At 47.3% G+C, this 25,453-nt stretch overlaps 8 protein-coding genes across 8 annotated transcripts; 6 read left to right on the top strand and 2 right to left on the bottom strand.

The window, feature by feature from the left end:
- Nucleotides 1–1,286: 1,286 nt before the first annotated feature.
- On the top strand, nucleotides 1,287–1,529 carry N7484_009735 (uncharacterized protein; the record flags this gene model as incomplete). The annotated part of the gene is made up of 2 exons (XM_057120122.1): nucleotides 1,287–1,395; nucleotides 1,453–1,529. The coding sequence occupies 2 exons, from the start codon at nucleotides 1,287–1,289 to the stop codon at nucleotides 1,527–1,529; spliced, it is 186 nt and encodes a 61-aa protein (XP_056969677.1).
- A 378-nt stretch (nucleotides 1,530–1,907) lies between these two features.
- On the bottom strand, nucleotides 1,908–6,685 carry N7484_009736 (uncharacterized protein; the record flags this gene model as incomplete). Its single annotated transcript, XM_057120123.1, has 8 exons — nucleotides 1,908–2,625; nucleotides 2,686–3,082; nucleotides 3,150–3,211; nucleotides 3,269–3,432; nucleotides 3,492–3,802; nucleotides 3,859–5,597; nucleotides 5,656–6,437; nucleotides 6,497–6,685. Coding segments are annotated over 8 exons (4,362 nt in total), but the record flags the coding sequence as incomplete, so codon positions are not given.
- A 2,527-nt stretch (nucleotides 6,686–9,212) lies between these two features.
- N7484_009737 (sterol desaturase family protein) lies at nucleotides 9,213–10,117 on the top strand (the record flags this gene model as incomplete). Its single annotated transcript, XM_057120124.1, has 3 exons — nucleotides 9,213–9,311; nucleotides 9,392–9,477; nucleotides 9,559–10,117. The coding sequence occupies 3 exons, from the start codon at nucleotides 9,213–9,215 to the stop codon at nucleotides 10,115–10,117; spliced, it is 744 nt and encodes a 247-aa protein (XP_056969679.1).
- A 2,232-nt stretch (nucleotides 10,118–12,349) lies between these two features.
- On the top strand, nucleotides 12,350–13,900 carry N7484_009738 (uncharacterized protein; the record flags this gene model as incomplete). The annotated part of the gene is made up of 4 exons (XM_057120125.1): nucleotides 12,350–13,228; nucleotides 13,294–13,374; nucleotides 13,430–13,805; nucleotides 13,860–13,900. 4 exons carry the CDS (start codon nucleotides 12,350–12,352, stop codon nucleotides 13,898–13,900), a joined length of 1,377 nt encoding a protein of 458 aa, XP_056969680.1.
- Nucleotides 13,901–16,638: 2,738 nt separating this feature from the next.
- N7484_009739 (uncharacterized protein) lies at nucleotides 16,639–16,996 on the top strand (the record flags this gene model as incomplete). Its single annotated transcript, XM_057120126.1, has 2 exons — nucleotides 16,639–16,674; nucleotides 16,745–16,996. 2 exons carry the CDS (start codon nucleotides 16,639–16,641, stop codon nucleotides 16,994–16,996), a joined length of 288 nt encoding a protein of 95 aa, XP_056969681.1.
- A 298-nt stretch (nucleotides 16,997–17,294) lies between these two features.
- N7484_009740 (bZIP transcription factor JlbA/IDI-4) lies at nucleotides 17,295–18,104 on the bottom strand (the record flags this gene model as incomplete). Its single annotated transcript, XM_057120127.1, has 3 exons — nucleotides 17,295–17,599; nucleotides 17,656–18,010; nucleotides 18,072–18,104. The coding sequence occupies 3 exons, from the start codon at nucleotides 18,102–18,104 to the stop codon at nucleotides 17,295–17,297; spliced, it is 693 nt and encodes a 230-aa protein (XP_056969682.1).
- A 1,846-nt stretch (nucleotides 18,105–19,950) lies between these two features.
- On the top strand, nucleotides 19,951–21,297 carry N7484_009741 (putative cofactor for methionyl- and glutamyl-tRNA synthetases; the record flags this gene model as incomplete). The annotated part of the gene is made up of 1 exon (XM_057120128.1): nucleotides 19,951–21,297. One exon carries the CDS (start codon nucleotides 19,951–19,953, stop codon nucleotides 21,295–21,297), a length of 1,347 nt encoding a protein of 448 aa, XP_056969683.1.
- A 516-nt stretch (nucleotides 21,298–21,813) lies between these two features.
- Nucleotides 21,814–25,428, top strand: N7484_009742 (DUF3433 domain-containing protein; the record flags this gene model as incomplete). Its single annotated transcript, XM_057120129.1, has 1 exon — nucleotides 21,814–25,428. The coding sequence occupies one exon, from the start codon at nucleotides 21,814–21,816 to the stop codon at nucleotides 25,426–25,428; it is 3,615 nt and encodes a 1,204-aa protein (XP_056969684.1).
- Between the last annotated feature and the right edge of the window lie 25 nt (nucleotides 25,429–25,453).

A 25,453-nucleotide genomic window follows, 5' to 3' on the forward strand; every position in this document is an offset into this window, starting at 1 on the left:
CACGCTTATCCAGTTACCACCGCCGTATCATATTCTCCACCCCGTGGAATGTGACTTTCGCAATCACCCTGGCCGTACATCCGGCCTGGTCGAGCTTCGGGATACCATGTGCAGAGTAGACCGAAGCCTAGATCGGGCCGGGGGGAGTAAAATCGGCGTATTTCGCATTCCACTCCAACTCGCAGATGGCTTTTACCCGAAAAAACACCGAGGTCAAGGCTGAACATATTCGGTGAGATGTTACCTGCCTGAAATGAGTGATGCTCAATGTCCGTGGATCCCTATGCATTGCTGTTGCTTTGTGGAACCTAGATCTCCATTGATCTGCACAGCAACGTTGCCAAGAAGCTTGGGGCTTACTGTATATCGGAGGTTTCTCCAGAACACCCAAAATGCCTGTCAGGTACATAACCCTCTCAGCCTCGGTCGCGCTCAAGTTGGCCCCGCTGGAGCGCCCCATAAATCACTGGGGCCGCTATGGCGTGCCGTCGGAAGGCCCCCAGCAAGCCACTGCCGGGCGGAACACTGCGACACAGTTGGTTTAGCTGAATCAAAGCTGTCCACAGTCAGACCATTAAAATTTCAGATGTCAGATGTGGTTGCAGGAATGGATCAGGCTGACCACAGGTTGCTCACGGGGCGAGTCTTGTTGCTCGTACAGGATCCTGTGGGACAAATCGGTCACATGAACATCATCGACCAGGGCAAGACAGAATTACAACCATAATCAAACGAGGCCAAACGGACCGGATTGTCTCCAAATTGCTCAAATGCCCCGATAATAACAGAGGTAGTTTGCGGATAGTAATTTGACCCGTGGCCTTTTACGACATCTTCATCCAAGCATTGTGGCCAATGAGGTTTCTAAATTTACCCGAACTAAGTATCAGATCTGATACAGATCTTCCCGAGAGGTACCTGATATGATGCAGATCTACTTTAAGGGTACTTAATGTAGAAATGTCAAGCATTTCAAAACTAGTGCATCAGACTACTGGTAAAGGTGATTGGCTTGTTGTCCGCCACCGCCCCCATGGGGAGCATAGATCCCTTCCTAGTTGGATAGTCGCCATCTAAGTAAACTCCAACAGAACGAACACCTACCTAAAATCGTAATACAGATAATCTATGAGCTTGAGCTTCACGGGCCAAATAGTCAGTACGGATCACATAAATAAGATGTTCATGTCCGTAGAAGTACATTCTCCATCAACAACCAATCTAGGTTTACATTCCAATCTTCCAATTTTGCCTCTAAGCTTCAAGCTTCAATCGATTCCACCAAAATGCAATTCTTCAAGGTCCTTGCTTTCTCTGCTTTCGCCGCTATGGCTACCGCTGCTGCCATCCCTGCTCCCGAGGCTGCCCCGGCTCCTGTGGCTGATCCTTCGCTTGGTACGTTTATAGTCTACGAAAAGAGAGTTCGTGAAAATTGCTAATATATCATTCCAGGAAGCCTCCTTTGGAAGGCGTTGAAGGAAGGCGCTGATATCTGGTCGGACTCTCAGGACGACGACGACGACAACTAGAGATAATGCATCGATACTCGGTGAAAGTTCCAACAACGTAAAGTTTTATAGATGAGTGAATGTGTTGGCTGGCCCAAGCGTTTGCTTCTGTTATTGGAATTGATTGGTTGGGTGTTTACCTGAGATATTCATATTGAATATCAAATATCTTTGAGCTACTAGATATATCCATGGATACCGTTTTACTCCACAAGGCTTTTCATTCATACTTGAGAGAAGAGGAAAATAACTCTTTGTTTGGTGGAGGGTAAATCCATATAATAAGAGTAAGGAAGTGCACCCACCTAGAGATAGATGTGTTATCTTTCTAATTTCGAGCGCCAAAACTCTCCATACAATACGATCTTCTACAAAAATCTAATTGCCACTAGCCCGTACCAAATCCGCAAACCGCGAGCTAAGTGAATCTTTCAATACCCCCGGCTCTCCAACCTCAACAACCTCTCCCATATCCATAACCACCACCCGATCAAAATCCATAATCATATCTAACCGATGGCAGACAGATATGACCGTGTAATTATTGAAATTAACACGGACAATCTCTTGCATCACGCGCTCCGTCTCATGGTCAACACTAGAACTAATTTCGTCCAACAACAAAATCCCCCCACCATTGGACGATTTAGTTCGGACCCCACGGCGTAACATCGCCCGCCCGAGTGAAAGAAGTTGCCGCTGTCCCGCGCTCAATGTTCCTGCAGTCATAGGTGCATCTAGGCCGCCGTGCTCCTGGACGAAAGACCAGAGTCCAACTGCCGATAGAATACTCTGGCATTCTGCGGGTGTAGAAATGTTTGATGGATCTAGGTTTGCTTGGAAAGTAGAGCCATCTGGGAGGAAGACTGCTTCCTGTGGGACGGCGATGAGGCGCTGGCGGAGGGCCGAACGGTTAATGCGGCTGAGGGGAATGTTATCGATGAGGACCGCCGCGTCTCCGGTGGTATTTGGGAGGGGATCAAGGAGCTTGAGGAGAAGAGCGAGGAGACTTGATTTTCCACTTCCAGTCCGACCACATATAGCGACTTTTTCGCCAGAGTAGATAGAGAGATGGATCTTTTTGAGGGCGAGAGGGGATTCATTGTCATTTTCTTCTCTAAAACGGAGGCAGATGTTAGAATGGGTATTGAAGAACGAGATTGTCCTTGATTCTTACCCATATCGTGCTGAAACATCTTTCAACTCGACTGTACCGTGCTCAGGCCACTCTTCACCCGGATTAATATCCTCCTCTTCTCGGTCTTCTGGCGTGACGGTTTCGTTGAAGTTCTTCAGCCTTGCAATCGCACCGATAGAGGTTTCGAGCTTTGTGTAGAAAATTACGACGTCGGATAGATTTTCTCCGAAGCTCATAAGGGAGTATAGGGATGCACCGGCGAAGCCGGAGTTGGAATGGAGGCGTACGGCGAGAGTGGTTAGGACCACTGCGATCACCATGACCACCAGATTTAGGACTAGATTTAACCATTCTTGGATCATCAGGAGAAGGTATGCGGGTCTTTGGCTGGAGTCGACTAGGCGAGCGTTCTTTTGGATTTCCTCCGGGAGAAAGCCTTTTATGTGTCAGTTTAGAGATGAAACGCACTTTATAGTCTACACCCTGCAATGCAGGTCACTTACCGAAAGCTCGCAGAGTTGCAATACCTTTGAGAGTATCGAGGAAATGGGTGCTGAAAAGAAGACTAAGTTGGTATACAAGCCAACGACTATTCATAAGCAATACTTGCAGGGGAACTCACTATAGAGGACTTTTAGCTTCCAAGTCTAGCAGCCTCATCTGCCTCGAAGTTCGTAGATAAAACTTCTGCACGACATATAGTAAGCCGCCAAGGAGCGGATAACTGATAGCCAGATACACCGACGAAGTGAGCATAACAGCCGCTTGTCCAATGGATTGAAAGACCTAAAGATTCGAATTAGATAACCAAAAGATAAGACTACCTCAAAATGCAGGAAACTGACACAAAACAGAGTATTCAACGTCGCATCTGGTAGCTCCGTATCTATCAAATTCAAATCTTGTGAAAACAAGTTGGTTACGACGCCAGTGTCTGTCTTCGTGAAGAATGAAAGTGGTGCTCGCATCAAAGTTCGTAGCGCATCCTGATGTAGAATAGCACCCGCCTTCTTGACAGAAACAATAAAAAGCGTAATTCCCAGTAGTAGCAGTGCTATCATAGCGCACATTTGAAGCAGCGCATAGATACCCGCGTAATAGGCGTAGGAATGTGGGGAATGGTCCGAAGAAATGGCATCGCCCCAATATGTGAGCCCTGCGAGTTGGTGACATTAGTTTTGCAGTATTCCAAGCTTCTGGAAAGGGACTCACAGATCGATGGGTAGTTGGTGAAGAAACCCCAAAGGGCTGCGAAGAACAAACTACATGCTGCCACGAACCATCCCATGCTTTTGAAATAATGCTTATACACGGTAGTGTCTCCGACTTGCCGTAATGCGATCGCATCTGCCGAGAGGGTCGTGGTGCCACTGCTAACTGTAGTCTTGACTACACGGGTCGGCTGTGACTGGAGCGTGGCCCCGTTCTTGGGGGCCGGCTTTTCGCAAGGTTCACGATCGAGATTGCCCTTCAGTCCCAGACGCTGAATATATCCTTGGCTAGTTGACAGATGATCGAAAGTACCCTGTTCTTTAACGATACCGTCCTCAAGCGCAATTATGTAATCTGCAAAGGGGAGGTGTCTGATACTATGGGTGCATAGTACAACCGTCGAATCCCGTCTTCTGAGTAAACCATCTTCCCCAAAAACATGCCGGAAAACATGTTCCTCAGTATCCGCATCTAAACCGCTGAAGACGTCGTCTAGAATGAGCAGTTCGGATTGTAGATACAGTGCTCGCGCCAACGATACACGTTGCTTCTGGCCCCCAGAAAGGGCGATTCCATCTGACCCGATATTCGTGTGGTCTCCTTGAGGAAGGAACTCAAAGTCAAAGCCTAAGGATGTGGCCTCAATGACTTCATTATACCTCTCGTCATTAAAAGGAGAAAATCCAATGATATTGTCTCGGATTGTTCCGTTCGATAGAAAGGCGGTTTGCTCGCAGAAACCGATATGCCGGAATTGAGAGTTTGTGACTACACTGCCATTGCTGAAAGGAACCTCTCCAAGAAGCGCCTTGCAAAAGGTTGATTTTCCTGAGCCCACAGGCCCGACAACCATCGTCAACGACGACTTGGATATCTGAGTGCTCACATTCTGTAGCACAAAGTTCCCTGCTTTCCACCCGAAGCTGGCGTTTTTGGTGACAAAATAATTTATTGAATCCGAGCTTGGCTCTGGGAAAGATTCATTACCCGCAAAATTCTTCTCTGAACTTCTCCGTGTAGCAAGAACTTGACGAAAATCATGATGCGGTTCACTTTCCAGGTAAGCCTGAATCCGACCTAAACAGGCCAGGCCGGAAACAAGCTCAGGAATGGATTGAAAGACCTGCGACAGCGGACTTGTCAACAACGTCAAGAAAGAAAGGCTTGTGAACATTTTCGAGGCGTCCATTGTGCGTTGAGTGAATGCGAAGGTAAGTGGTGGACTAATTAGTTGAGACATAAACGCGAAAACCGCCGCAATGATAAAAATTTTGCGGAATCGGGCTCCTGCTGCGAGCTCGTCCACTCGGAGCTGCTGCACATAGTCGCCCACAGTGGCCGACAGACCGGATATCTTTAGTGATTTCATACTGGCGATGACTGTGGCGGTAAGACCAACCCGCTTTTGGATCCCTGACATCCACGTCCTTTGCGAATCACCAGTGAAATTGACCAAAATTCCCAAGCCAATGGAACAGATAATGACAACCCCGATGGGTGCGACGAAAACAACACCAAGTCGTTTGTATAACATCCAACTTGCCAGGCCTGCCTGGATTATGCTTGCCCAAGTCTCGTGAATAAACCAAAGGCCCGTTTTAATGCGTTCTATATCAGTGCTCATCAAGGTAAGCGTAGCGCTATTATCATTGGACACAATCTGGGATTTTGTCGCTGTAGAGAATATCTCAGTGATTAAGATTGACCGTGCCATAGTGCGTAGTCGGTGGTGAAAGTACCTACACCACGCATCAGTAAGTTTTCTCCCGGGTTGACCTTTATGTAAGGTAACTATACCAAGATAAGGCGTGTGATATGGCCATTCCAAAGTAAATTAGCATACTAGCGCCAATCAAACCGTATCCGGTATTCGCGTCAGGCTCCGGCTGAGATAAATAAACCAATAGGCTTTCGATGAACAAAGGCTGGCAGAACGTGAAAACAAGCAGTGCCAGTCGCGGAGCAATTGGAAGGAGAAGAGGCACCTTCAGTGTATGGATCAGCACTTTCAAAAGACCATATCGGTCTCCTCCAAGCTTTGAGTAATCTATATTCTTCACAAAATCTTCATGTAGCCCTTGAGCATCGAAGGAGCTATCGAGTGGGTAGAGGTCTTCGATCGTCAAGATATTCTTATATCCGATCAGAAACATCTTGTTCAACCAGAAAAAGACGCCGAGGGAGAAAATGCCACTCGTCTCTTCGGGGCTGTGCTTTTTCTTGTCCCAGGTAATCCATTCATTCTTTTGATAAGCCTCTAGTAGTAAAATCCCTGTCTTCAGGGCTAGAGCTGTGCAGAAGATGCTGCTGTAAGTGAGTTCAGGCTTGTCATCGGATGACAGAAAAAGCGTTCTTGCCTGAGCCACATCGAGAAGAAGAGTAAGGAACAGGTAAGTGTTCAGCAAAATGGATGGCCTTGGGCTTCGGCTATGATCCACAACACTTAGGATAAGCATTAAAAGGGCCGATACAAGGTTGAGTGTCGAAGAAGCTATGAACATGCTGGTGGCATGAAAAGAGCCGGTCGCAGTCAATATGAGAAGTGATAGTTCCAGACAGATATAGATGATTATAGTACCCTTTGAATGGGTCAGTGGGTGCTCGTGCGGATGATTTGTTTAGAGCGAGGAAAACATACCGACTTCATGAACTGAAATGTGGGTGCATTCACCACAGCGGGCTTCCGTGCCCGGGAAATCGTGCGCCATAAGGATGTAACAATAAACAAGGTTGATGGAATTATGGAGAAGAATAAGTGCTCGAATTGAAGATTGAAATCGAAGTCTTCTTGATTCAGATGGAGCAAGCTTCCCGTAGTGAAGGTCATCCTGAAAGGGTTGCAGCTATAGCAAGCAGCTTGGACCCTAATACAAAGTCAATGCACCTAGAAGTAGCAGAATGAAATCTCTACAGCTACACAATGGGAGAAAATGGACATCAAAGATCGCAATTTGTGAAAGAGTGGAAGCAAAGAGAAAGATAAGCAGGAAGGCAATCTTATCTAGTAGGTACCAAAGCACCCAAACCAAGGCAAGTTCGGAAGCCTCAATTAGCTTAGCGCACACGCCACTTGTTTACACAGCCCAATCAACTCCAGGCTATAGCCCAGAGATACTAGGCAGCCTCATACTATTAAGGGTTTTACCCTCACTGAGTTTAGTGACTATAAATTATGTCTCTCATCGGTAGGGACACATATAACGCGATGACGATGATGCCGTACGATGTCTAGAGATCATGCTCTTTCTTCTTCAAATATACTATCGTAACATATATACCGGATAATGCCTGGCAATTCTTTATTTCCCTTTCCGAATTAGTGCTCACCCCTTGCCGCTTTTTGCTCACTGGGTAAGACTGAGCACGCCTCTGAGCAACTCGCCCCCGCTCACTGAGCACTTCTGATCCACTCACTGCGCACGACCCAAGAAAAGTGCGGGAGTAGCTAAGTCAGTAGCTATATAATATGATCCCCCCCCCTTAGCCCACGAGTATGTTATCCACATTCGACTTTTGTATACCTTCTCGATATCATGCCATTAACGCAACTTCCACCAGAGATACTCCTTCAAATTACGTACATGATTAACAAAGAGTCAAATCTTGCTTCTTTCGTCCAAGTCAATCGTGGTTTATATCAAACGCTCATATCATAACTCTACCTACGCAATGCAAAAGACTCAGGCGGGACAGCTATTCTCCATGCAGCTGAGTCAGGAAATTCGACCCTACAGAAAGCCCTCTAAGCCTAGAAAGATGCCAAGAGTCCCGCTGAATTACCGGCTAAACCCGACCAGTCATTACTCATAGTAGCGAAGAATGGCAACCTAGCCGCGGTGAAAATGCTTATAGACTATAGAGTCGATCCAAATGTTCGAGGCCGGAAAAAATGCACGCCTCTTAACGCGGCGAGTCAATATGGGCTTATAGCTATAGTTGCGAGACTCCTGGCTTACCCGAATCAAAAAGAACGCCTACTCACTGGGCTAAGTAACTCCGATATCGCTGCACAAAACGAAAATCGTGAAGATGTTACTATCATCTAGTGCTTATGTAGATTTTGCGCGAAAAGATGGACTAGCCCTCTTCATAGCGCTAACCTGAATAAATAGCCTGAGTTGGTTCGTCTTCTCGTGAATCGGGAAAGCGTTGATCCTAGCGCCCTCTTCACGGAAAGTCCCTTTTCCGATCTTACTCCGTTGCATATCGCAGTTGACATAGATAAAGAGGAGTTGGTTGAGATTCTGCTTACAGATAAGCGGGTCAATCCAGACCTAACTGCGCACCCGTTTTCTGAAACACCCTTGTTAGACGCTGTAGTGAAGAACAACGAGGCGATGGTTCGCCTTTTATCATAGATCGCTCAGGTCTATCACCTGCCATGTTGCTTGATGCAGCAAGTGCAAATGATCGCTATCAACTCCTTCTACAGTAGTTTTCGAAATCAGCTATACCTCGACAAACACATAAGTCCTCACCCGGATAATAGATATATCCGTAAAAGAAGAAATTTGATTGGATGGTGCTAAAATTAGCCCATTGAGTTGCCGTTCATGGGTCGCAGCGCTGTATCATAACTAAAATGTTATTAGTATAACACCCCTCGTTTATTAAAAATTTTGACAGAAGCAACCGCCTGTAGCACGCTGATAGATAATCGACCGTGGGTTCTCTACGTCTACACCAGATATAGTACAGTAGAATTCGAAAACGGATTATATACCAGATTTTGCAAATACTGTAAGAACCAGTACTGCTTTCGATAACCCGGAGTAGGCCATTCCCGAAGTAGTAAGACCGGGAGCCGGAACACAAAAGTCATTAGCGCCGCAAAGGTCAGGCCACAGACGAACCGATAGCCATCCGAGCCCTACTACTGTAAACTGGATAATGCGCATTTGCCCGCCTGTGTTTGGCTACCTGGAACCTTCCTGCATGTGGTATGTTTAATTTAGCAGGATTAGGATTTAATAGTAGGGAATATACTGTACACTACATAGTATATAATACTCTCGCCCAGATCCTTTCTTTTTTTACTCCCCTCTTCACGAAATAGTCTTCTCCTTCTCTCAGCCTCTGCTTCTTCTCTCTTATACAAGACCTGCTAGGAACCACAATGTCTGTGTCTCCTCCCCTTCTTTGCACCCTCCCCTAGGTGGTTGAATTATACTCTTTTATGGAATTTGTCGCATATTGACCCTTTTTCTCCTAGGAATTCTACCGTGCTACCCCCCAGCACCTATTGGGGCCAATATCAGGATATCACCAAATTCAATACCCACTTAAGCGTGGCAGAGAGATTGTGGGTCGCATGGTATGCGTGGGTGCAGAATGATGTCCTGGCCACCGGCATCATGTCCTTCGTCATCCACGAGTTGTTCTACTTCGGCCGCTCTCTTCCGTGGATCTTCATCGATAGCTTGGGTTTCTTCAAGAGGTACAAGATTCAAAGCGTAAGTGGCAAGCCTAACACCTGGCACTAGCCGAAATCACCCCAATTCCAGCCGCCATCGAAACTAACATTCTGCTTCAGAGCAAAGTACCTTCATTACGCGAGCAATGGGATTGCGCCAAGTTTGTGCTTCTAAGCCACTTCACCGTCGAACTTCCTCAAATATGGTATGTCCCTGCCCTCGACGGAGTGGTCTTCTACGTGACGTTTGCCTCTCGGGCCCGATTGAGTAGTAACGGCTCTTCTAGGCTTTTCCACCCAATGGCCCAGTTCTGCGGTCTATCAACATCGATTCCTTTTCCGTCTCCCTGGACTATGACATATCAGATTGCAACATTCTTCGTGATGGAGGACACTTGGCACTATTTTCTCCACCGAGCTCTTCATTGGGGTCCGCTCTACAAGGCTATTCACAAAATTCACCATCAGTACTCTGCACCCTTTGGTTTGGCCGCCGAATATGCTTCTCCTATTGAAGTGATGATTCTCGGCTTCGGGACCGTCAGCTGCCCGATCCTCTGGTGTGCTTTCACCGGTAACCTGCATATTCTCACTATGTATATCTGGATTGTGTTGCGCTTGTTCCAGGCTATCGATGCCCACAGTGGCTACGAATTTCCTTGTAGTCTTCACCATTTCTTACCTTTCTGGGCTGGTGCCGATCATCACGACCTTCACCATGAGAAATTCATTGGGAACTACTCAAGCAGCTTCCGCTGGTGGGACTACCTCCTTGGCACCGAATACACTCCGAATGCCCTGAAGCGCCGAAGAGGGAAAAAGGTGAAGGCAAAGAAGACACAATGATCTGAACGTTAGCAGTGTCAATTTGGGCGTTGGCTCTGTCTGGAGCTATTTACCTGATAGATGATAGCCTTTCTTATGGTACTGTTCAATGGTTGATTTACCATGACTAGACTTAGCTATTCTTGAAACGAATCGGTCTTCTAAACATCGCTAAACTCATGCCGTAGCCGAGAGATTCATGGCAAAAGATGAAGTGGGCTGTCTCGATTAATATACGATTTGTGGCTCAATGATGAGAACTGACTCTTCGAACAATTTTAGAAGAACGACTATGGCGCGTTTATGAGTGCTAGGTCTCATCATGAAACTCAATTCTATCGCAGCAATACAAACCCCTCTCGTAATTCTCCTTTAGGGTGACCGTAGTGCAATTGTAGATTTAGGTTAAATTGATGAATAATACAATAATATTACCCATAAATAAACTGTAGTTTGGCCTTTGAGCTAGACAAATATATTTGCCTAAATAACTTCCTAAAATTCATTAAATCCCGAGCGTGTACTTCGGATACTTTTAAGAATATCCTTTATAAGTAGAAACTAAGAGAAGATATGGTTGTTGAAATATCAATCTGTAGTTCACCACATTTACCACGTGTTTTGCGGTGGGCCGCTGGCTTGGGTGGTCCGCTCGCTTGTGAAATACGTTAGTTAGCGCAGTTTCCTAGCGAAGTGGCCACCCAGTCTGCCCGGCCACTCCAAACCGCATAGTAAACATTTGTAGTAAAATTTATATCTCAGCAATAATACATATAAGCTGTATCAAACTCGCGATACTTTTGTTTTAGTAACCTCAAAGACCTGTTTCGGAGTTTAGTGAAATCTGATAGAGCATTTCCTACGTAACCATAAAATACACCGTGATTTGACAGAAAAAGCTCCAAATATATGTCCTTGACTCAAACAATTATGAAACCAATTAAATCCCAGGGATATGTTTGAGACACCATAAAGAACTTTTATAAGGACAATCAGAGGGAAGCTGTGGTTGTCAAAATAGAAAGCTGTTATCACCGCATTTACTTCATTTTCGGAGGTGGCCGGGCTGACCGGGTAGCCGACTCGCTAGGAAAATAAGTTAAGCGCTCCCTGAGCATCGCTTGAGCAGCATGATCCCCTCACTAGGCATTCACTGAGCGCCACCTGAGCTGCACGATCCAGTCACTGCGCACGACCCGGACAAAGTGCGGGAGCAGGTCGGGTGGAGAGCGGGGGATGCCGGCCCTCTAAATGTTTTCCACGAGGTCTGAATCGGGCTATTTGCCCCCTTCAATGGATACACACCCACACCGACATAATCCGCGCTGATGTGTACATAGCTCGATCACATACTTTGCTCTTTTATATTTGAATATTGACTACATGTATATTATGCATTCAGCGTCCCCCTGAATTCGAGCAATCGTCTCCTCACATCAGACAATCAGTATCGAGAGAGACCAATCAGGCGTCCCAGTTGCCAGCAGTATGAGCACAGTCGATGTCGGTGCATATACTCAAGTGTTTGCACAAAGTGTGCTAGGGACTGCAAAGGACAAGAACGCACTGCATAGTACGAGAATCGCGGAAATTTGGAGGCCATCATCAAACTTCCGGCTAGACCTTAACAAAACCGAGAACGGCAAAAGGAAAAGACACTAGGTGGAGCATTGACCAACAGATTTGTTGGGCTGGCCCCCTTCCGTTCCATCGGGGCTAGCCTCCCCATACTGCCTTGAGATGATAGTTCGAAATAAACTTCAGTCCACTGCACTATATTATAAAGCAATGCTATTCTCCTCAAATAGAAATTTTCTGACGCCTTTCCTTCAATGATGTTATATAGCATATGAATAGCTGTTTGGACGACCTTAAAATCTGCGCAGTTAGCAGCTTCGGTGCGTGCACTTCGCTATCAACATGCTAGTTACTACTTAGCGTGGGCACGGCACACTAGTGGCAATTGACCAACGCTAGCACTTGAGGGCCCACAGTAGACTATCGCCCTGGCAGCTGGCCTCTGAGAAAAACACATTTATGTAAAATTTTTTTACTTGATCAAGCTCTAGACATGGCAAATTTTCTATCCACAAGCTCCTATTGGAGCGAGGGCTCTTTTCCAGACGGCCGCTCATGCAGGGATCCACACGAATAACAGAAGACCTAGTACTTATTGACCCTGGCGCCGCATTAGATCTGAAATTTTTTTTTCTCCAGCCTGGTGCATTTGTTTCTTAACAAAATTCATTCACAATGACCTTGAATGAGAAGACAAGCGTGGTCGACACCGAGCTGGGAAGCCCTCGGGACTCGATCGAGGAGCAGGAGGTCTTCAAGAAGACCACGGATGGCGTCAGCTTCCGCAGTGTCGGATGGTTCAAGGCGTGCATTATTATGGTGAAGGTCCTCTTCGCCACCGGTGTACTGTCGCTACCATCGGCGCTGTACTCTCTCGGTGCAGTCGGTGGCGCAATCAGTATCGTCGCCTGGGGCGCGTTCAACACCTATTCTTTCGTGATTCTTGGCAACTTCCGCAAGAAGTACCCTCACTGCCACTCCATAGCTGATATGGCGGAGGTTGCCGGCGGCTGGTTTGCAAAGGAACTGACTGGTGTAGTGTTCCTCATCGGCTACGTCCTAGTAACTGGCAGTGGTATCATTGGAGTGTCAACGGCACTGAACGCCCTTTCGCACCACGCCGCATGCACCGTCTGGTGGTCTTTGATTGCGGCAGTTGTGATCGTTGCGACGGCTTCGGTCCGCAAGCTCCAGCATGTGGGCTGGCTCACATATGCAGGATTCATCTCGATCTATGCAGCCGTTCTGATCGTTGTCATTGGAGTCACCACCCGAGACCGGCCAGCCGCCGCTCCCCAAGAAGGCCCTTACGATCTTGGTTACCTTGCGATCAACAACCCCGGATTCGCTGCCGGCATGGTTGCCTCCAGCACTATCTTCGTCTCTTCGGCTGGTACCAGCGCCTTCATCCCGGTGATGTCGGAGATGCGGAACCCGAAGGACTACAAGAAGTCGCTTTATCTCTGTATGAGCTTAGTCACTGCCTCGTACCTTGCTTTCAGTCTGGTTGTTTACCGCTGGTGTGGACAATGGGTGGCCAGCCCGTCCTTGGGTGTATGTATTTTCCGCCTCTGTCGCTATCACATTAGATGTTATCAGCTAACGATTCTTGTGTATAGAGCGCCGGACAGACGATCAAGATGGTTTCTTATGGTGTTGCACTGCTAGGCCTGATCATCAGCGCTACAATCTACCTACATGTGAGATTCTCACATTCAAATCTAAATTGGCCACGCTGACTCTTTTTCCTTCTAGATTGCGGCCAAGTACGTCTTTGTGCGTATCTTAGGTAACACTCGCCACCTGCAAAGCAACACGGTGGTTCACTGGGCTACCTGGATGAGCTGCACGATTGTCCTCGGAGCCATTTCCTTCATCCTCGCTGAGGCCATTCCTATTTTCAACTATTTGGTTGCCCTTGTTGGCTCCGTTTGCTTTGCTCCTCTGGCCATGTGCCTTCCCGGATTCCTGTGGCTGTACAGCAACAGCCACTACAGGAAAGGTACCTTCGTGCAGAAAATCATTTACATGTTGCACTGGGGGATGGTCCTGTTGGGTCTCTTCTTCCTCGTCGGCGCCACATATGGTGTCATCATTGAAATCATTGATGCTTACGCTACAGGAACTATTGGTATGGTTTTTTCCGCCTCCAAACACCGAAATTCTGAATTAACAATTCTTCTAGGCTCCGCTTTCAGCTGTGCTGATAACTCGAACTCGTCTTAGACACGAGTCCTTCGAGAATATTTTGTTTGGTCGAGCTGCTAAGGAATCAGTTCCCAGCGGAAGGATACATTCCCAACTCTAGGAGTGGGCTGTACAATGTGTGCCCTGGTGGTTTTAATGAGTTATACATATGTAATGGGTTATCATAATGAGTGGTCATAGAATTTCACCAATTTTCTGTCTACAAGCCACGTCAGATCCACCACGGGTCCTTATTAAGGCCCGAGCCAACAGTAGTACCCACTTGGGGACCCCGGACAGTGTTCCCCGATCCCAGCCTAGACTGGATTAGGTATAATTCCATGCAACATGCTGCCACAGGCGCAAAATCCACAGTCATTCCTCCCACCTCTCATAATTTTCTTCAGGAATCTGCAGGAATCTGCAGGGCATATTCTTACACACCCCTGCTCCCGTTGCGACTCCCGGGAATTTGGCGCCTGCATATTACACATAAGATGCCTCGTCACGCAAACAATAAGACTCCACAAACTAGCGCGCGTCCGGACTTGATTGGATTCTGGCATCCCGTGTGGATCCATCCACCCGTGTTCGCCCTAGCCTGTTCATTGTTGGAACACCCGAGCGAACTTGAATTTGATCTCGGCGGTGGAGACGGATAACTAGTGGTTTATGCTTGGCGGCCTCGTGTACACAGATGGCGCTGTGGAGGCTCTCTTTCAGGTATGGTCTACATTTAAGTTGGACAAATGAGGAGTGTTCACTAAGTCACTCGCTGAGTACGCACTGAACGTGCCCGAGTAGTCCCGGAGCACACTTAGCACTGAGCATAGTATTGAATCTGAGCCCGTGCTGAAATTTACACAGTGATCCTGAGCCTGAGCGCCCTCACAAAAGCGGCGGCGGTCTAGGTATGAAGGCTCCACTGGCAGACATTGTCCTGTTAATGAGAATTAATAACTGTACACTGGTTCTGATAATTGTACACTGGTTTTACTATTTGTACATACCAGGAAAAGGCCATGCCCTTTTGAAAAATGGCCACATGTAAAACCGTCATGGCCTCATCTTCTCTCTGCCTACAATGTCGATGTATCACTGGATTCTCGAGGTTTTTGTTTTAATTTCTGAGGTCTTCTAGAAAAGGCTAACATGCAGCTTATTTGCTGTCCTAATCTACCTTCTAGCCCGTTTTCCACCTCGCTTTCTGCCCTGATTTCCCTGATTCTGCTCTTACGACCCTTCGAGGCTTGCTTCTTGTTGTGAGTCAATAATTCCAAGCGGGACAGTTCACGACCAGATGACGCCTCTAGAGCATCTTGCGACATAATATGTGCCTGCTGAGAAGCCTGAGTAGGTTGTCCTCGACCACGGTGTATAATAGGAGGTTTCTGGACATTTAACCGCGGGTTAAGTGGCAGATTCTGAGTCCTCGATCAATTTCTGGACTCGGGTCCCATCCGGGTTAAAGTTGATGAGGTCAAAATAGTACTTCTGGATAGCCAGGATCATTCTTAATGAGGCGGGTTTGGCGAGGCATCTGAAAAGAGGAAGATAAGGTGGGTGGTGAATAAGATGGGTGGGTGGATGGGAAGGAAATTAAAACAAACCCCCCGAGAATCCAGTGATACATTAAAATGGAAGGCAGACGAAAGATGAAACCATAACTGTTTTGCATGTGGCCATAATTCAAAAGGGCATGGTGTTTTCCTGGTGTGTACAAGTAGTAAAACCAGTGTATAATTATCAACTCTCCTGTTTATATAGGCGCATATATAGACATCAGTCACCAATGTGCGTAGTGTATCATATATGCGGCGACCTGGAGCTGCTCAGCAAACAAGGCTGGACTTCCCACATGGCGCTCAGGTGACTTTTCAAAGGCCTGGGTCGAGGCTTCATTTAGTAAAGTACCGAGAGGTTCAAGTTGAACGTGAGATTTCATTGCATTTTAGCTTATAGCTAGGTATTCCTAAAGCTTGTGATCGAAAAAAGCCTTCACGCTAGGAAAGTACTTTGATTCTATTAATAATGTGGACTGGTCAAACCTAATGGCATGCATATGAACAGATCTCGGCTTTTCGTTCCCAGTAAATTTGAACCTAAACTTAGAGCCGATAAAAATAGTTAAACTCCTCAAAACATGAACATACTGAGATTCTCTATTGCCCGGTATAATCTAGCTGGGGGCCTGATCTATACATGCAGGAGCGGGGCAGTCCTTCATGCTCCGCGTTCAGATTTTACATACATATAGCCTTCAAACTCGGACCATAGAGTCATATCAGTCCTTCTCACAAAATAAGGAAGAGTCTGCAACGAAGCTATGGTAGATGTCGCCAAATATGCTCCTTTTAAAGCCATCTCGATTGGAGCAACTATGATGCCCACTTTTTGCGGATCACCCGCTCACCCGCGCCCGAGCCCATGCCCGCGCCCCGGCTTATGGAGAATAATTCGAGATGAAAACAGAGGCAGAAAATAAAGTTCATTGAGAATGACCCGGAAGAGCCCACAAGTCATGTGTACACGCGAATAATGACTATGCTATCTTCTAAAAAAAAAAAAAAAAAAAGCACTATCTCTAGCGTCTCCGCCCGCGACCCCCGGGGCCGTGAGCAGTGATGGTGGGGTTAATCCATCTCCCTTGCCCACCACCCCTGAAGACTCCTTTGTTCAAACTTTTCTTGGTTCGCAATATTTTATACCGAGCTCCCAGGTCCCCGCGCATGATCTCTTCAAAGCCACCGTAATCGCGATCTGAAGTTGGATCTACCATGGCAGAAACAGAGACAGTGACAGCGGACACGCTGGTATGTACTGTGTGTTTCCTTTTTGCTTTCGTAGTATTCCAGGGAAGCTAATCATAAAACGATCTAATAGCGCAGCCACTGGAAAACCCTCACTATCAAGCCGGAGGCTTTTGATAATTGCTACAAGCACCCCGTCAACTATCTCCTGAAGGAAAATTACGAGAGGGTTTTGTATTGCTTTGAATGCGATAGAATTGAGTTTCATGATGAGAGAGGGAAAGTTATCTGGTCTACTGTTGGGTCGGGTATAATGGATCCCTTTCCGGTTGATGTTCAGGTCTTCATAGTTAATGGGAAGATACGGTTAAGGGATAAGATTTGAGAGCATGGGGGTGAGTTTTGCAAGATGAGGATCTTGAAAATACTCAATGTATCTGTATGTTTTTGCCTATCAATGTGATCACGAACCCACGTGTCTTAAGCCATGACCCATTATCAAGAGCTCCACTTAGAAGACTCGACAGCCAAGCAATTTAACTGCGAGTACTTAGCAGTTCATCGATCCCAAGAATTACGGTAATCGAGTAAATGAAGAACATGGGATCAATTATCAATGGTGTTCATTGGGAGACCGGCTCAGATATAGTTAAATGAAAAAAAAAAAAAAGCTCAGAAAGACCTCATTTACTCTGTCGAGCAAGGAGCCCTTTCAAGGCTGCCGTTTCCCCTTCTAGCTTCGAGACCTTGAGTCTCAGCTCATCGCGTTCCTTCCTCATAAGTTCCAGTTCATTCTCAAGATTCTTCGTTTGATCAACGCGCCGCTGCCGACATCTCCGAGCCGCAAGTGTATTGAGTCTGCGTTTTTCCACACGAGACGACTCAACACGACCTAGGACGCTTTCAGTCTGCGATGATGCAGGGCTAGACTGAGATGTCGTAACGGAGCCCACAACCTGAGAAGCAGGAGAAGTATGCGAATGCCCGTCTAATTCAAAGTTAGAATCCGCATCCATATAGGAGCTAGCTATCGGAGGGACACACCTTGGGAATTCGCCGAATTGGTAACAAATGAGGAAGTAGCCAGAGCCAGAGACTCGATGGATCCTGAATCTGAAAGGGAAGGGTAGGCCGAAGCCACCCCGTAACCTGGATCGTTGAGAGCCATATTGAACCCGTCAACCGCAGGATAAGGTGTCGCATTTTGAAGGAAGTTCCAGTCGGTATTGGCAAAGGACAGTTCTGATGTCCAAAGATCCGGCTCTTGAGCAAGGGAATCAAAGGATTGGAGTGATGTCGCCGAGGGAAAACATCCCGTCGGCTCCAAGGAATTAAAGGATTGTTGAAATTGAAAGTCGTGAGAATTAAACAATGGAGGGAACCCCGAAAGCACCGACCCCTGGGGACTGGGTTGAGGGCCGGAGCTGGCTGGGTTGCCAGAATAAGATCGCCTGGAAAACGGCTGCGGAGCTGGAGCAAGCGCAGGCCGCCATGATGAGATAGTTTAAGCGGGCCGAAGCGGGCCCGTGGCGCGGTTGTCTGGGATAAAAGAAAAGAAAGTCCGATGGGACTCGCGGGAATCGTACTCGGTCAGGAAGGCCGAGGAGTGGTGTCCTGAGGAAGAAATAAAAATGAGATGAGGAGGGATTGATATACTCGGGGGTGGATTGACGCCTAGGCCGCCTAAAGGTTCCACTGGCCGAAGGCGATTGGCTGTAATTGCTTCGCCCCCTCAAGACTCACTATGACTCATTTTAGTGCGTCTCCCATTGACCAATGAGCATGGCAGAATTTTAGTGAGCTAACCCTATCTGAGATCTAAAGATACAACCCTATGATAAGCTGGGGAATTCGGCAGAGATGGATCGTTCAGCGCAGCATATTGCTTGAAATAGACTGGTTTGTGGGGTCTTTCGCAGCTCTAAACCCAGTGATCTGCTGCTCTATGGAATTTTGAAAGACTGAAGAACTAATCTCGATTTCTTCAACCTTGCAAGGGGCTGGAAATATTAACCTAGTGCAGATACCAGATTACAGCCGTGGCGCCACTCAGTACCAAAGTGCTACCTAGTGGCGTGCTTGTACGCTAGCGTCAATGAATCTGGATATAATCGAGTGAAAGTCACCACGTTAACCCTAAGCCCCCGCATAGTCGAGTGATAAGAGCATTCTTATCAGCAAGCACACCTTAGGAATGTGAATTTAGCCGAATGGTTCCGATAACTGCAATCATTAGTTTAGCGCTGAAGATTGTACATAAGAAATTGTCTCATAGTAAATAAGCTACACTATCACTGACTAATCCCTAATGTAACGAATGCAGTCAAGACGAGCATTCCGAGTTCTTTTACATATGTTTCATGTTTCACATCTAGTGTGACTTCTCTGCACAATATAGAGGAAGACAACCACACTCTGCTAGGTAAATCAAATCACCGAGACTGCTCCATTTAAACAGCGATACTTCTGATAAGTACGTCTCCCACATATTGATCAGCCTAGTCAGTGTTATCAATTCAGGATTTCCTATAGTCATTACAGGAATAGACATTTATGAGTCGGCACCCTCACGTCTATCAGAATCCCCGAGGTCCTAGCGGTGACTCCCGGGATCTGAAGAGTAAGAGTTTTCACATTTTTGTCAGAAGTATCGTGCATCAGTATTCTTCACTAACGCTTAGGCATCTCATGACTGTTTGGACTAGGACTGTAGTAAGGGAAAACACATAACAGCTTCAAAACCAAGCAAATTTGGCGCCCAATTTACCCTTGTCTAGTGTTGTGGTGTACTCGAATGTCAGCTCCTTTGCGATGCAATCGATCTTTCAGCACGAAAGCCATGTTCATATTCTATGCCATAAGACTCCATAATCGCATCAATTCTTTCAGAACATATGAACAGCCTTGGATATATTTCCAAGGTTTTTGTATAGTAGTATGCAGCCTCTGGATCAGGTCAACTTCAGGGCTCTAATCTTGAAAGTTCAACTGGACTAGTTCTTCATGATTTTCACCAGGTGATTCTAATGTTCATTTAGTGTAGTATGTCTGAATAGAGACAGTCACTTTGGTTTGGTTCGCGCTTAGCTATGTGCTGAGTCATCATAAAAGCTCCGCGAAAAAAGTAAAGGGGTTAGTGAATGGAATTGTCTAAGCTACTAGAATTATTTAGCTCTCCAGACCGATCTCATGGTACTAAGCCAGCTCGTCAGGTTGACGGCCTTTAGATGCGTGACCCGATTGCGGGCCCGTAGCACAACCCCGCGGGTCCAATCGATGACACAGATCCGTGCCCCTCCTCGAATTTCTTTTCTTCCATCTCCCTCACGCGCATTCACCATGGCGACCGCAGCAGCCCCCGAATCCTCCCTCCTGTCACTCCTCTACCGCTCGTATCCTACCGCCATCTCTCCCGATGCCACCGAGCTAGATTACTTCCATGCCTCGCCCAAGATTTTCCCCCAGGTCACCTTCAGCGAGGCCGAGGAGGCCGACATCAAGCAGTGGCTGCACACCGTCTCTGGCTTGACCGCTGCCACCGCCAGCAACGACAAGTCTGTCATTGATGCCATTCTGGTTCAGCTGAATACCCACCTCGCCACCCGCACCACTCTGCTCGGTGCGAAGCCCTCGGTCGCTGATATTGCCGTGTACGCTATTATTGCTCCCATCGTCGAGAAGTGGACCTCTGAGGAGCGCACAGGCGAGAAGGGATACCACCACATTGTGCGTCATGTCGACTTTGTGCAGAACTCGCGCCTTTTTGCGCTGCAGATCCCAAGCGAGGAGAAGGTCGCTATCGACTTGAACGACGTTAAGTTCGTGCCCAAGCCCGTCGACCCCAAGGAGGAAAAGGAGCGTAAGAAGAAGGAGAAGGCTGCTCAGCAAGGCGCCGGCGCCGAGGCCCAGAAGCCCCTTGTTGTTGGTCAGGGTAAGCCCGAGAAGGCTGCCAAGGCTGATGCTGCCGCCGGCGATGCTGCTACCGCTGCCGCCGCCGCCGGCCACAAGACTGGCAAGAAGGAGAAGAAGGAGAAGAAGGAAAAGGCTCCTAAGCCTGCTCCAGCTGCCGCTGCCCCTCCCTCCCCCTCCATCATCGATCTGCGTGTCGGCCACATTTTGCGCGCCATTAACCACCCCAATGCCGACTCTCTCTTCGTTTCCACTATCGACTGTGGTGACGCCCCTGGCTCCGATAACACCTCTTTGGATGAGGAGACCGGAAAGACTGTCCGGACAGTCTGCTCTGGTCTGAACGGTCTCATCCCCCTGGAGGAGATGCAAAACCGCAAGATTGTTGCCGTCTGCAACTTGAAGCCCGTCACCATGCGTGGCATTAAGTCCGCTGCCATGGTTCTGGCTGCCTCTCCCCGTGTTGCAGAGGGCGAGGACTCCCACGCCGGTCCTGTCGAGCTTGTCATTCCTCCTGCTGACGCTCCTGCTGGTGAGCGCATTAGCTTCCAGGGCTGGGCCGAGGGCGAGCCTGAGAAGCAGCTTAACCCCAAGAAGAAGATCTGGGAGACTTTCCAGCCTGGCTTCGGTACCAACGATGACCTCGAGGTTGTCTTTGACAGCAACGCCGTCCCCGCTGTTAAGGGTCAGGAGGGTAAGCCTGCCGTCGGCAAGCTGGTTACCGCCTCGGGCGTTATCTGCACTGTCAAGACTCTTAAGGGTGCTACTGTGCGGTAAAAAAGTATATCTCTTATTGGACGGCGAATCTATCAAAATAAATAGCCATTAAATGCATACCCACGAGAAGACGACAAGAAAATAGCAAAATTTACAATGACTTTTCTGTGTCTATATCAAATGATCCATAATCCTGCACATGGTATCTATGTACAGTATTTGCCCGCAAATCATGCCAAGCGTTCTAGATTGCATTCAAATCTACGCATCTAAAATAGAGTCAGATTGTGCCTTCGCTGTGTTCATGGACCACGATTTAGGCGCCCGAGGCTTATAGTGAAACTTAGACTCTGTGGGGCTCGCGGGATGCATTGACGCTTGGCCATTCACAACACGGATACAATATGATCACCATGGTATGACCAGGGTCTGCTCCCTGGCGCTTAACTCATAGTCTCAAGGCCCAAGCACACTGCTGGCCCACAGCTAAAGCGGAGAAAACAGTTATATGCCAAATTTCCCTATAACGTTTCCAAAATACTTCTCCTACTGGTTCCGCCTCGACCTGTGAACAGCATGAACCTCAAAAGGCATGGGAAAAACGAAATTAATTCAATTTCCTCGGTTTCTTCTCATGCAGCCGGGGCAATAAACCCCCAAAAATCTGGCTGGCGACCTATCTATCTACGAAAATGGGTTTTGATTTTGTTCGTGATAACTTTCTGCGCAATTATCGCCGTCCTCGAAGTCCTCAACTACGTATCCTCTGCCAATCAGGGTCTCGCATCCTCCGTTGAAAGCCGCCACTACCTCTGGACCTACGGACCAACCGCTATTCTCACTGTTATTGCTGCACTATGGGCACGCGTGGAATTTCAAGCAAAACAAAGCGCGCCATGGCAAGCGATGTTCGAAAAGCCAGAAGAGCCTGAAAAGAGTGTGCTCCTCGACTACATCTCTGGGATGCAACCCGTTGCACTGGTCAGTGCTATGGGAAACAAGCACTATGTTGTTGCTGCTGGAATTGCCTGCTCCCTTCTCTTGCGACTTCTCATCATTGTCTCCACTTCCTTGTTCAGCTTAGAAGAGGTGCAAGTGTCGAAAAGCAATGTTCCGATCCTGCTTCAAGGCAATTTCAGCACGCTCAGTGTCTCTGATTTTTCCAACGCCGTTTACAATCCATTCAACGTCATCAATGGCATTCTCTTCGCAGATGTTTCCTATATGGACGGTACCACTGCGAATCTCACTTTTCCAACCTTTTCTGCTCCGACCATTTCCAACGATTCCGTCATTATGGCAAACATTACTGGCCTCGTTTCCAATCTAGACTGTGAGTCTGCTCATCTCGATATAAATCTTTGGCAATTGCAGACGGTTTGGGTCGGGTCCAAGTCTCCCGGGGGCACTGTTCAGGTGGAAGATAATGTACTTTCGTCCTCAACGTGCGATATATCCAATGTGTCCATTTCGATTCCATCTAATCAGGAGACTGGTGCCCAGGTCACTTCAAAAACCCCTTTTGCCGCACGGCTCAAGTCTGGGAAATGCAGCAACAGCGATGATCTGAATGAAAATCGCGTTATAATGATAGCTGTGGAAGCTCATTTGGGTAATTCTACTGAATCGCCATACGGCAATTTCACAGCTGATGGAATTGATTTTTATGGAAATTCTGATTGGCATAGAACAACGGTTAATATCACTGCCAAGCGTGTAGTGGCGGCTATCTGCAAGCCGACTTTCTCAATTCTCAGGATGATGGCAACGACTAATACAACCGATAAGTCGTCGACTACCCATCTTGAGGTGACTGGTATTGAGCGAACGGACTTACCGCACTTGACAGCGTGGCAAGTTGCGAAAAACATTTTGGAAGAGTCTGTTGACATCGATATCTACCAGCCGATTGTTGATTCAGATCAATTCCGAGCTACAAATAAGACGCTGGTAGACGTTGACTACTCCATACAACTAGGTGCCAAGTTTATCGGAGAAACTGGAAGCATCGATAATTTGCTCAAAGATGGAGTTCTTTCGAATGCCGCTTCGACATATTATCGTGCAATGGGTGCTCAGTTGGTTCACCAGGGGCTTATATCACAGTCGCAGTCGGCTTCTCTTGGCTCGGCAGTTGTTAGTGAGAATCGAGTCATCATGGCCCAGGTGCCACTCCGCGCCATGGAAGCTTGTTTAACTCTAATAACCATGTTCGCAATAACGATGGTTGTCTTGGTCACTACTGCGCAGCTGTCACCTTTCAACCCAACCTCTATCGCTGCCGTCGCTGCAATATTGTCGAACAGCAAAGTGCTTCGGGAATCTCTCTGTGGGAGCAGTGCTACGCGTTTGAAACGTCTCTCTCAAATTCTACAGAGGCGGCGCTATTATACGGAGCGTACACCAGAAGGGTTCTGTATCGCTGCCGTGGGCGATGAGACTAAAAGTCACATCGAATACAACGACACTAAACTTAAACCTCAGAAACCACAGTGGAGCCCACTTCCAAATAAGATGTTTCGTGTGATCATTTTTATTGTGGTGACATTGTTAATAGTCGCTTTGGAGACTCTTTTGTACTTTTCTCAATCCAACGACGGACTTGGAGATGTCCCTTCAAATGATGAAACCATTCACTACCTGTGGACCATGATTCCAGCACTGGTTATGGTCATAATTGGCCTTCTTTTTGGAAGTATGGACTTCAACACCAGGTGTCTGGCACCATACGTTAGCTTGAAGCACGAGACCGGTGCATCTTCACAGTTTATGGCTATGGATTTTCTTGACTCATTAAGCACAACCACCATCGTCAAGTCCGTTCGAATGAAGCATTTCGCCGTCTTGGCTGCAACACTGGCTACGCTCATCACCTCTTTCTTGACCATCGTCACGAGTGGTCTCTATACAGCAGTCAACGTACCGGGAAAGATCACAATGGACTTCACCCAAGAGACAAGCTTCCAAGGAGCCTCCTCTGGTGACTACGAGACTGGTGTCTTGACAGCAGAATATATCCTCCAAGATAATCTCGCTTATCCGAGATGGACATATAAAGAGCTCGCCTTTCCCAAACTATCTATGAACACAACCACCAATAGGAATTTATCGGACTCGTTCGTCGATATCCTCGTCCCCGCAATGAGAGGAACCGTCGCCTGCAAGCTCCAAACAGGAGACGAACTAAACGCAACATTCAGCTCAAGTGAAATGACAATCACCTACGACATCTTAAATGAGCCATGCAGTTTCAACAGCACATCTTGGACAAAACAAACCCTGACTTTCGACCTAGAGCCCCACACTCTCTTTGGTCGTTCGGTGCCCAACACGTGCGTTGGTGACCAAGCTAGTGGCACGGTCAAGGTTAGTGCTTCAAGCATTGCCACTATGTCCTATATATGGGGTACAATGCAAAATGACTCTTTTAAACACATCGCGGCTTTGACATGTCAAGAATCAGCAGAGATAGTGGATACACAAACACGGTTCATTCTTCCTGATTTTGATATCTCGGAGACCAATCCACCCGTTCCAGATGAATCGACTGCACGAACAGCAAAGAATTACACGACTAGTGATGCATGGGGTACTATGTCACAGAGCGATCCTGGTGTAATGTTCGATTCTTTCTTCCAATCGCTTATTTTTGGAAAATATGCCATTCCGGAAGAATGGGTTGGCAGCAAGGCGTATAATCAGAAGGTCATCGATGCCATTAAATTTCAGAACATTTTTATGAGAGCGCAAGTTTTCAATACGTTCAATCGAGAGACGGTGGATGGGTCTGGTGTTTCGCCTCTGGCAGGGAATGTTACAACGTCCGGACAGCGGCGCTTGTTTCAGGATGTTGTTTCGACACGGGTTCTGGACATTTTACTTGGCCTGTTACTCCTTTTGGGGATTTCTGGTTCTGTGCTGATGAATACCGATCATGTTCTTCCAAAAAATCCATGCAGCATTGCTGCTGTGGCTAGTCTTTTGGCGGATTCGAATTTCTTGCATCGGTTTGGTGCAGATGTGGATCCGAATGATAAAGGGATTGAGAAGCTTTTTTCGAATTGTCGGTTTTTTCTTGGGTTGTGCTATGATGGACCTTTGAGGGGGTCTAATGATGATCGATTTACTGTTTATCTTACGGACTATGGGATTGAGAAGGATCTTCCTTTGGCTCCCGAGGAGATGATATAACGACTGATGATTTGAATATACCGCT

This window comes from Penicillium longicatenatum, assembly GCF_028827895.1.
Source record: "Penicillium longicatenatum strain IBT 33135 chromosome Unknown contig_6_segment0_segment0, whole genome shotgun sequence".
NCBI lineage: Eukaryota > Fungi > Ascomycota > Eurotiomycetes > Eurotiales > Aspergillaceae > Penicillium > Penicillium longicatenatum.